At 39.5% G+C, this 11,813-nt stretch overlaps 1 protein-coding gene across 3 annotated transcripts; it reads right to left on the bottom strand.

Annotated features, from left to right (window-relative positions):
- Positions 1–4,142: 4,142 nt before the first annotated feature.
- LOC127360469 (olfactory receptor 52K1-like) lies at positions 4,143–5,918 on the bottom strand. Of its 3 annotated transcripts, none has more exons than XM_051394906.1 (2): positions 5,663–5,918; positions 4,143–5,571 (listed from the first exon to the last, which is right to left on the bottom strand). In XM_051394906.1, exon 2 carries the CDS (start codon positions 5,540–5,542, stop codon positions 4,775–4,777), a length of 768 nt encoding a protein of 255 aa, XP_051250866.1. In that variant the 5' UTR covers positions 5,543–5,571; positions 5,663–5,918; the 3' UTR covers positions 4,143–4,774. The 3 variants fall into 3 exon arrangements, with proteins under 3 accessions (XP_051250866.1, XP_051250868.1, XP_051250867.1); XM_051394908.1 differs by having other exon boundaries at positions 4,143–5,792; positions 5,876–5,892; XM_051394907.1 differs by having other exon boundaries at positions 5,859–5,876.
- Between the last annotated feature and the right edge of the window lie 5,895 nt (positions 5,919–11,813).

Here is an 11,813-nt window from a genome sequence, read left to right as displayed (position 1 = left end):
CAGCACACAACTTGAGACCCTGGTGAGAGGAATGCCGCCCTGTTACAAGGGACTGGCAGCAGGGGCATATGCTTCTGAAAAAGCCTCTACCATTACTATGGGATATGAGGTATTTTTGTACACCAATCATGCACTCCATGCACTGCAGCAAACTTTGTTCACCCACGCACGACACACAGGGTATAATATCCTCCTCTTAGCGCCGGAACTCACCATACTACGGTGTCAAACAGTCAGTCCCGCTGAGAGGTTAAGTCTATCTGACTTAAACCAGCTTAGTGCGATTCCTTTAATGCCAATTTGATGCTCAAGTCTCTGTAAAAGAATATTATGGTCAATGGTGTCAAATGCAGCACTAAGATCTAATAATACAAGTACAGAGACAAGTCCATTGTCAGAAGCAATCAGAAGGTCAATATTAACTTTAACCAGAGCTGTCTCTGTGCTGAACTCTAAATCCTGACTGAAAATCCTCAAATAAACTATTGTTATGTAGAAAGTCACACAACTCTTTGGCGACTACTTTCTCCAGAATCTTAGAGAGGAAGGGGAGGTTAGAAATCCGTCTATAGTTGGCTAAAACCCCTGGGTCAAGAGTGGGCTTTTTAAGAAGGGGTTTAATTACAGCTACTTTAAAGGACTGTGGTACATATCCTGATAATAAAGAAAGATTAATCATATCCAGTAAAGAAGTGTCAATTAAGGGAACAACTTCTTTAAGCAGCCTAGTTGGGATCGGGTCTAATAGACAGGTTGATGGCTTTGATGAAGAAATGATTGAAGTTAACTGATGAAGATCGATAGCAGAAAAACAGTCTAAATATATATCTAAGTTTACATTAGCAAAAGTCCCTGAACTTGGAGAGCCACTGATAACTGTTGATGGCAGTTGGTGATTCATTTTCGCTCTAATAGTAATAATTGTATTATAGAAGAAGCTCATGAAGTCATTGCTACTTAAGTTTATAGAGCTGTGGCTCAATAGAGCTGTGACTCTCTGTCAGCCTGGCTACAGTGCTGAAGAGGAACCTAGGGTTATTCTTATTTTCTTCTATTAGTGCTGAGTAAAAGGCTCCTCTGGCATGACGGAGGGCCTTTCTATAAGTTTTAAGATTATCTTGCCAAATTGAGCGATATTCTGATAATTTGGAAGAGCGCCATTTCCTTTCAGATTTCCTAGCTATTTGTTTTAACTGGCGGGTTTGGTGGTTATACCAAGGTGCTAGTCTCCTATGTTTTAATAATTTCCTTTTTATAGGAGCGATAGAGTCTAATGTTGATCGTCGTGAGCCTGCAGCACTATCGACAAGATTATCAATTTCAGAGGGACTAAAGTCGTTATAGGACTCTGTTAAATTCAGACATGGCATTGAATTAAACACTGAAGGAATCTTCTCCTTAAATTTAGCTACAGCACTGTCAGATAGACATCTGCTGTAGGAAGTTTTGCCTAATGGCTTATAATCTAATAGTATGAATTCAAAAGTTATTAAATAATGGTCAGATAGGAAAGGATTATGTGGGAAGACTATTAAATGTTCAATATCAATGCCATATGATAAAACAAGGTCAAGAGTGTGATTAAAACAATGAGTTGGTTTATTTACACTCTGACAGAAGCCAATTGAGTCTATTAATGATATAAATGCGTTACTAAGGCTGTCATTGTCAACATCCACATGAATATTAAAATCACCTACAATAATTACTTTATCGGATTTAAGGACTAAATTTGATAGAAACTCTGAGAATTCAGATATAAAATCAGAGTACGGTCCAGGAGCACAGTACACTATAACAAATAGAACTGGCTGCAGTGTTTTCCAGTTTGGGTGAGAAAGACTAAGAACAAGGCTTTCAAATGAATTATAATTTAGTTTAGGTTTAGGGTCCATTAAAACGCTCGAATCATATATGGCTGCTACTCCACCTCCTCGGCCAGTGCCTTGAGGAATGTGAGTATTAATATGACTGGGGGGGTGGATTCATTTAGGCTAACATACTCCAATATCATAATCTGATATTAACTCATTCACTAAAACAGCTTTAGAGGACAGAGACCTGATATTTAACAGTCCACATTTCATTCTCTTATTTTGTGCTACTGAGGAGTTGGTTTTAATTTTTATTAGATTTTTATGTTGAACTCCTCTTGTTTTTATTTCTTTAAATAATTTAGGTGGTCGGGGGACAGACACAGTCTCTATGGGGTTTTGGGTGGGTGACTGTTCTAAAGAAAGAGCAGAGAAGTGTGTAAGACAGCAGCTCTGCTTCCTGGTCCCAACTCTGGACTGTCAGGTTTTAGAAATAAACTTCGCCATGTTGCTAGATAAGAGAGCCGCTCCATCCAAAGTGGGATGGATGCCGTCTCTCCTAATCAGACCAGGTTTTCCCCCAAAAGGCTTCCAGTTATCAATGAAGCCCACATCGTTTTCTGGACACCACCTCGACATGCGTACCAATTTTCATACATGTCGGTCTTACGTGTCCTGGGGGCTGATTCTGGGGGGCGTGGCTAAGCCATTTTGCGATGCAAGGACAGGGCAGGACTCTTATTAAACATGGGAAGTTTTGTTGAGATCGGATCATGCAGAAGTTATGACAAATCCCTCTTTCATGGCGTAGGTTCGAAATTGGATACCACGCCATGGGCACGGAGTTTGACAGAATGTCATAAATATCACAACTTTTACTCATGAATTTCTTAAGATGGTTGTGTCCAAATCTGAAGTTGATCTGATCGTTTCCCTAGGAGGAGTTTGTTTTTAATACAACATGTGCAAATCTCCAGAAATGGCTACTAAATCCAAAATGGCGAACTTCCTGTTGGGTTGGGATATGGCGCCCACAGGATTTTTTGTTTGTCTGGATAAGATCTACGCGTGTGCCGATTTTTATGCATATCAGTGAAAGATGGTACAGTTTATCGGCCGCTGATGGGCAATTTGCAATGCTTATAGTGAACCCCTAGAAAATAAGAAATTTTTCGCCACGACTGACATGTGCGCCTCGTTTCATGAGTTTTCGAGCACGGTAAAGCCTCCATATATGCATTCGTTTAGGAGGAAAAAGAAAAAGAAAAGTAATTCCTTCAATTACAATAGGGCCTTCACACGGTCAGTGTTCGGGCCCTAAATATGAGAGATCAGGTTCATCATTGCAGTAAATGGACTGAGGGATGATGATGGTGATGATGATGATGATGTGTGGGTTTCCTCCAGGTGCTCCGATTCTCTCAACCAGAACATGTACATTAGGTTCATTTCTCCAGTCAGAGCCATTGACCAACTGTTTCTTGTACTTAATGCAGAAGTCAGTTGTCACTATACACTGTACTGTGTGTGATTGTGTCTTTTATTATTCCAAGACCAGGAATCTATTTACGTATTTGTACATACTTGAGCCATCAGCGTCCATCAGGGTTTATCAAATCCTTTTTCTTGACAATACAGGACAGCACTTACTTACAAAGTTACAGTTTTGGGCAAATAGAAAACATTAACTTGACCACAGCCCATCAGTAACAGCTCAAAATTAATCTTCTAGAAAGTTAAAGTGTTCATTAAATGTACAATTAACATCACTTTGTGTGTATTTATCAACCTCAGCAACAATATATTTGATGCTTTATGTATGTAGATATGAAAACTTTTCTCCCAGCTTTGGAAGAAATAGATCACTGCAGTCAATTCCACTTTACATCTAGTAAATGTGTTTACAGTTTATCCTTCCCACAGTCAGGTTTCAAATTAAATACACACCTGATGTAGGCGATCTGAGTGAGGGGCGAAAATTTCCAAGACAACATAGATTATTTCTAGGAATTGTGGTAATTTTTTATGAATTTCCAGAGGTTTCCATAACTGGAAAACTAAATCTTAATCTAAAGTCTCTAAAGTTCCAGGTTTTCCAGGATGCGTGGGAACCCTGTTCATAATTCCAGTCTGGGGTCCTCTACACCCCTCCCTCCAGCCCGCGACATGATGTCAGAAATATAATATTATAATCCAGCCTTTGAGATTGTGTTTTTAACTTTTTCTAGTTGTAAATTTAGACTACCCCTTCATATACAATTAATGACACAATTACATTTATTTTTGTTTGGTGCAACATAATATCAGAGGTCTAAGAAGAGATCAGGGTTCAGGCCAGATAAACCTTTATTAATCCAGATGTCATAGCAGCAACAGAAAAAATAGGATGAAAGCACAGGATGGTTACAGGTGAGAGTGACGGACCAAACCAGGATGATAACAATTAATATTAATCAAAAATAAAATAAGCAAAACACCGGACAGCTGGATATCTGCACAGGATTGAACAACAAAGATTGTATAAAATGAAATAAAAATGTCAATTTGTTAGATATTTTCACAATATTGACTGACTAAATGATACAGATTTCATTCAGTTAATTGAAATAGTGAGTATATTACACTCACATGCAGCATTTCTCCAAATTTATTTAAAATATGTTATTTATCTGAATAAAGGTCCTTTAATGCATTTTCTTCATACAAATGTTCTCACTTAAACTGAATTCAGTTTCATTTTCTTCTACTTAAGTAAATTATTACAATAACTGTCAAAACAGCTGATAAAAATGTCATTTGTAATGAAATAAAATCAACTTTTCAACTGTAATTATATCAACAATACTTAAAATACTGCATTCAAAATAACTTATTATTACTTCAAAAATTCATTTTTCAAAAACCAGGATAAAGAAGTTTCTGCTAAATTGTGTTTTAAAATAATAATAATTATTTAAAATTTATTGTGAAACCTTTTTGGGTTGGAACAGCTTTGACATGAATTTTCGTATCTCTTTGGACTGAATCCCATAAATAATGGGGTTGAGGCTGCCGGGGATGATGTGAAACAAAATGGCAGACAGTTTCCTGTAGTCAGAGTGCTGAGGGAAGCGATGCAGGATGACGATGAGCATTCCACAGAAGAACATAATAATATATACAAAGAGGTGAGTGCTGCAGGTCTTCAAGGCTTTACTGTTTAAAGACTTGTTCTTACTGGTCAGACAGACCACTGTTATCTTAGTATAGGTGAGAACCATGCTGCCTATAGAGGAGGTGAGCAAGACTACAGTGAAAGTGAGACCATAGACATTATTAATGAACACATTCTCACAGGAGAGCTTAAACAAGGAGGCATTGTCACAGAAGGGGTTCATGATCATAGTCCTGCATCGGTTCAGCCGTATGGTCAGACCGAGTAGAATACCGACCAAAACAAATGCCACTCCCCAGGCAGAAACTGTCAGCTTGATCACCATTTTGTTGGTCATTATGGAAGAATAGCGCAGGGGATTGCAAATGGCCACAAATCTGTCAAAGGCCATAATCATGAGCACAGTGTGGGAAGTGGTGCCGAACATGTGCGTGCTGAAAGCTTGAATCACACACTCGTAATAACCGATGAGGCGCTCGGAGGGAGGCCGCAACAAGTCTATCAGCAAACGGGGCACAGTGACGGAGTTCCCAATAACGTCATTGAGCGGCAGGTTGCAAAATAGTAGATACATAGGCTGGTGGAGGCTGGTGTCGATGAACACTAGAACCACAATGCCCACATTGGTTATTATAATAATGACGTAGGAGAGTAAGAAAAAGAAGAAGACAGGGTACACGGAAACTTCTGTGACCTTTAACCCTTCCAGCTGGAGGGTGAAGCTGTTGAATGTGTAGTTTTCCATCAACCTGAAACAAAAAAAGCTCTTCGAGTCCGGATATATTAATGATTGCAAACAGAAGAGGGTAGTTCCTGAAAAACAACTGACGACAGGTTGTTAGATATATAATAGTTCAGAGATTGAAATAATCAAAGCATTTAAATATTACCCTTTATTTTCTGTCACCTTGCTGTGTCTGCAGTCAGTCAGCCTCCTGCCAGAAGAACCTCTGACTCAGTTTTTATCAAGAAGTTGCTGGTGACGTAATGTCAGCCATCATGTTGATCACCATAGATACAGGAAGATGGTTAGACTCAGACATCCAGCCCTGAACATACAAGTGAAAGCAGAATTACTCACCTAAAGAATGAGTTAAAGTGAAAATTACCTTTTGAAGTAAAAGTAGAAAAGTACCTGGTTCATAAATTACTTTAGAACAACATTATGACATCATGTTGAGTCCAAGTTGTCCAAGTCCAAGATCAATGAGACAGAAAAAACAGAGAAAAACAGCTTTTGCCTACCTTTCCTGATGGACATTAGATATTGATCAGAATACACTGTATCTTTATGGATGATATTGATCAGAATACACTGTATCTTTATGGATGATATTGATCAGAATACACTGTATCTTTATGGATGATATTGATCAGAATACACTGTATCTTTATGGATGATATTGATCAGAATACACTGTATCTTTATGGAGATATGATCAGAATACACTGTATCTTTATGGATGATATTGATCAGAATACACTGTATCTTTATGGATGATATTGATCCTGTATTGACAGTCAGACTGTGGACATATGACGGCCTTTAGCTCGTGTTTCTAGAGTTACGTGTTGTTACGAACACGTTAGGAATTGTTAAAATGTGATATTTCTTAAAGGGAGCTTGGTGCAGGGAGCTTTTAGTTGGATTCAAACGGCTAATATGGATCGTTTCTTTAGTTATTGTTTATTGTAGTTATTTTTTTGGCCTTTAATTGCCTTTTTTTGATAGTTACAGCTGATAGACAAGAAGGAGGTAGAGAGAGAGGGGATGACACACAGCAAAGGGCCACAGGTTGGATTCAAACCCCAGACCACTGCAGCAAGGACTGAGCCTTGGTAAATGGGTCGCCAGCTCTACCCACTGAGCTAACCGGGCGCCCAATATGGATCATTTTTAACGTTTTGTCTCCACTACAGAAACACTATCACAAGTCTGATAAGGTTGTCTGACAGTATTACAGTAAATGGTAAATGGACCTGTACTTGTATAGCGCCTTACTAGTCTTCTAACCACTCAAAGCGCTTTCACACTACATGGCACATTCGCTATTTCACACACATTCACTCAGTGATGGCAAAGTCCATCAAACAGAAACTAACTCATTCATACACATTCACACACATTCACAAACACACACACCGATGCACGGCATCAAGAGCAATTCGGGGTTCAGTAGCTTGCTCAAGGATGCTTCGACATGTGACAGGAGGAGCCGGGGATCAACCAACAACCTTCCGATTAGTATTGATTACTGACGCTGGCTGATCAGGATCATTATCAGCTTATTTTACCCTGTTTCTAATGGTAGTATTTGTGTGCTTTTAAACTACTTTTCCTAATTCAACATGATGTGCTTGTTATGACTCCAAATGAAACGTAATTTGGATGTTATATTACTGTTTCATGCTCGTGAGTTATCTAACATCCTGGAAACTTTAAAAGGTCAAAAACAGACATGTTGTCAGATGATAGTTCCTTTAGTGTGGTCTGTGCCATGAGGCCTCCCATGCTGAGTAATGAAATGTTAATATGAGCTCACTGTTTCACCATCTCTGTTTGTTTCCTGTTGTTACAGCGACATCTCGTTAATTACTTCCATAGGCCGGAGGGACTAGGCTAACCCCAACCTCCCATCCCAAAACCAGCTGACCTGAATCAACAAGCTCCTGTTTCTTCTTTGAAAAGGAAAGTTTCTCTGTTCAGACTCAACAAACAACATGAAATCCCCAGCTGGCTTGTACAGTTCTGGTTGCCCCAGAGGGTTCTCCAAAGATCTAACAACTTTTATGTTGTGACTTTTCTTAAAAGTTTGTGCAAACCAGAGCTGAATGCGTTTTAACATCACGGTATGCCACACTACTTTAAATGATATATTGTATGGTGTTATTGGCCTTCACCTGCCTGCTTTTTGTTTAATATATTGTTTATTGGCAATAAATCTTTTCACAATCTGTGACTCTGATATGTTGGTACAGAACATGGACAGATGGATGTGTCTGTGACTGTGTCAGTATAGTATGTGCTTTTGTGCCATATTTCAAGGTCCAGTGTGTAGGATTTAGTAGCATCTGGTGGGGAAGTTGTAGACTGAAACCTGGGTGGTTGGTTTATTTGGTGACAGGGTTTAATGTTCATAATGATTCAGATCATGGCATTCGTGTCACATGAGACAGAGATTCCCAAACTGTTCCATGCCAAGGACCCCCCAAAAAGCATGAGTGTATGCTTTAGCTGATGCCCTCCTTTAGCGAGTTGCCTTTAAAGCTCATTGACAGAACTGCAACAAGTGTAAAACATAAATAAATAAAACACCTTACTTGTTATATCTTACTTTTATTAACACAGTAAGCATTCCATTTGTATTTAAAATCTATAATCATCACATTAGAATCAACGTGTCCTTTTTTGTGATTAAGCACTAGTTAGCTAGATGCTAGCAAGCAAGCTGACCTAAAAGATTTGTTCTTTAAATGTGGCCCCTTCCTGCAATGTGCTGTGGTATGGATTAAAGTGCTACCTCGTGCACCTGTGTTATAACTGGGCTGTAATGAGAGTCCTGGAGGCCTCAGCGCTCCCAGGTGTCTCAGTGACCAACATGTCAATAGAATTAAAAACTGCAGTGAGGCGTTCGGGGGGCATCGGACAGGGAACCGCTCTCTTTCTCTGGAGACACACCAACCTTCTGTCTTTACGCTCTGCAGGAGTGTGGTTATTTGTGACCCATGATATTGATCATTTTATTATATTGATTTAATTGAGTATTTCTTACACAAGCTCTATATGTCTGTGACATATTGTGTATATTGTCAGGAAATCTAAACAAGACAGCACCTCCCTCACAGCACGGTAAAACCCAACTAACAGTCCGACAAAATGGCCGGACGGTGAACTGAAACACACATGGCGATATGTTGTCAGGTCAAATGTATTATTTGTCCGATACTTTGGTTTATGACCAAATACTTACTGCTAATTAGCAAAAGTTAGCATGCTAGGATGCTAAACTAAGATGTTGATCATGGACAGTACACCAACTGACCACTGTTAACTGTTTATTAACTGACTTAGCACATTTCCTGGTCTTTTACCAGACATAAGTGTTTGTAGATCTTTATGATAGAAAATCAGCAGCCAGAGGTTTCGCTGTGATGTGGGTCCCTGCAGGTCCCAGGAGGTTTCATTAGCTCCTCTGATGAACATCTATTAGTGGGCCTCTGTCTTTGCTCCCAGAGGACTAATTACCATCAGAAACTGTTGATAAGTGTTTTGTTAGGGAGCAGCTCACAGCAGACCTCATTAATGATCACATTTGTTTCAGAAACATTAACAGAAGTCATTACAGGCTGCTGGAACACGCACTGGTGGACCGTCAGGGGGCAGTGTAGTCCCAGAGCTCCCAACATGCAACAGCTGAAAAACCACAAACCACAAACAAGTACAACATCATGTTCATTCTACAAGTTTGTGTGTTTCTTCCCATAGGCCTACTGAAAATCTCAAAATCTGTTGGGTCAGAAATTTCTGTGTATTTGCATGTTAAATGTTGAAAATTGAGCAGCACAATGTGTTGCTGGTGCCACAGCTACATTACTACAAGTATAAACATCAGTAGTTATTACATATTTGAAAAGTCCAACAGAACAGACGGCTAGAGTCGGGGTCTGTCCGAGGTTTCTGCTTCTTAAAAGGAAGTTTTTCCTTGTCACCATCGCCAAGGTCTTGCTCATGGTGGTACTGTTGGGTCTCTGTAAATAATGTTATAAGGAGTTCGGTCTAGACCTGCTGATGAATCTGATACAGCAAACTGAAAATCCATCTAACAACCAAATCAGCTGTTGAAGTGATTTCATAACTTTCTAGCTCATTGCACATCTCTTCTAAAGGTAAATTAATTTCAAACAATTTACACTTGTATCCAAATTAATACCACAATGTTCCTATATTGTATTTGGACCCTTAGCTCCATGCTACTAACTAGCTCTCCGTTTACAAATCACCCCATCAGCCAACACCACGAAGCAACCAACACCAGACCCACACCGCACAGCCAAGACACAGCCAGCCGGACAAACAGTTAGTTAGCTGGATGTCCCTGCGTGGACACACATAAATCAGTCCATGGGCAGCAGAGAAAGTGGCTGCGCTACAACCCGTCCGATACAGTGATGGATACAATGACACAGACACATGTAGTTTTGTGATATGAAAACATTATTTTTTTTTATAAAATCTGAGCTCATGACAGAAAAGATCATTTTCAGAGAATCTGAATCACCTTCCAGCTGAAAACCCAGAACAGCAGTTTTCACATCGTTCATCCGATTTAAGAGAGTTCTGGTTCCTACTCAGCAGAGTTTTCAGACGTCTCAGCAGATGTGGCTCAGTGTGTCCAGGAAAATGTTATAAACAGCAGAAACGCCCACAGACTGTTGTGGTTTCTCTTTCAGGGATTCATGTTGAACGCGGGTTGTGTTTTGTTGGGTGTAAATAGAAACACACAACCCAGTGAGTACTCTGCATGCTCTGTATGTGTCATTACAGGTTCACTGCTGGTGACGTCGTCGACGTCTTTACAACAAGAGTACATATGTGAGTCAGGTCCATCAGGAGGATTTGATCTCATATTATTGAAATAAGTATTTCAGTGCTTTATGGTCATACTTTCTCCTCCACCATTAAATCTGGAATCAGTTTTGTTTCCGACTTTCTTTTTTAAGCCAGAACTCTTTCACTATATTTAAGTGCAGAAGTGCAGGAGTGCAAGAGTTTTTCTTTCAGTCGTTTTCTGTTCAATCAAACCCAAGAGAAACAACTACGTAATGTCCTAATAATTTGTTAAAAATCTGTTAAATGGATCAAAATGATGCTGCAATAAGTACATCATGATGGCGATTTGTAAAATGTCTAAATTCATACTTTGTCAGTCCATGCGCAAGACAACAAACGAAAAACTGTTAAAATGCTTGTTTTATGAATGTAGAATCTTCAAAAAAAATTTAACTAGAAAGAAGAAGAAGATATACTTTATTAATCCCCTAGGGGAAATTGATTCACAGGGTGAGTGAAATACACACTTCATGCACTTGTGGAGATGCAACAGGGAGAGAGATAGTGCTGCCACGTTAGCAGAGCCCCATGAGCAGTTTCTTGGGGTTAGGTGGCCTTGCTCAAGGGCACCTCGGCAGTGTACAGGAGGTGAAACTGGCACCTCTCCAGCTACCAGTCCACACTCCATATTGTGGTCTGTGGGACTTGAACCGGCAACCCTCCGGTCCCTACACACTGAGCTACAAGATGTCAGATAAATGTAACACAGTAGAAGTAGAAAAGTAATATTAAATGTACAAGTACCTCAGAACTGTACTTTAATAAATGAACTCCCCCCCAGTGATCATCAGTTGCACATACAGGGGAAAATGTGACATGAAACACAAACTTGTTAAAGGACATTGGATTTGACTTTGGCTCCACCTGCTGGTCAACAGTCAGACTTACTTCTACACAATGTCCATTTTATGGACATTGTGCCTTTATTGTATTCACTGTAGAGACATTAGTTCAGAGGGGAAACCGAAGACTTTGTGTGTTGTTTGTCCCAGACTGTGCGGACTTCCTGATGCTCTCCTAACTTTTTTTCATCCACGTTCAAAGAATTTTTGTCAAAAATATTTTTATTACTTCTTCTCTTCACACACAAGCTTTCTACCTCAGTTGAGAGGAAAACCTGCTTTGTAAAAACCTGTCCCTATAAAAGATTATACATGTGGGTCTAAAACTTTCTCCCTCTTCCTTTGGCTTCTTTTGCTTTTTCTCTTACCCAACTCCTTCCTTCACATTGAGG

The sequence above is a fragment of the Dicentrarchus labrax genome, unplaced genomic scaffold (assembly GCF_905237075.1).
Source record: "Dicentrarchus labrax unplaced genomic scaffold, dlabrax2021, whole genome shotgun sequence".
NCBI classification, from domain to species: domain Eukaryota; kingdom Metazoa; phylum Chordata; class Actinopteri; family Moronidae; genus Dicentrarchus; species Dicentrarchus labrax.
The sequence above is the reverse complement of the archived record's forward strand: the minus strand, read 5'-3'. Positions and strand labels throughout refer to the sequence as shown.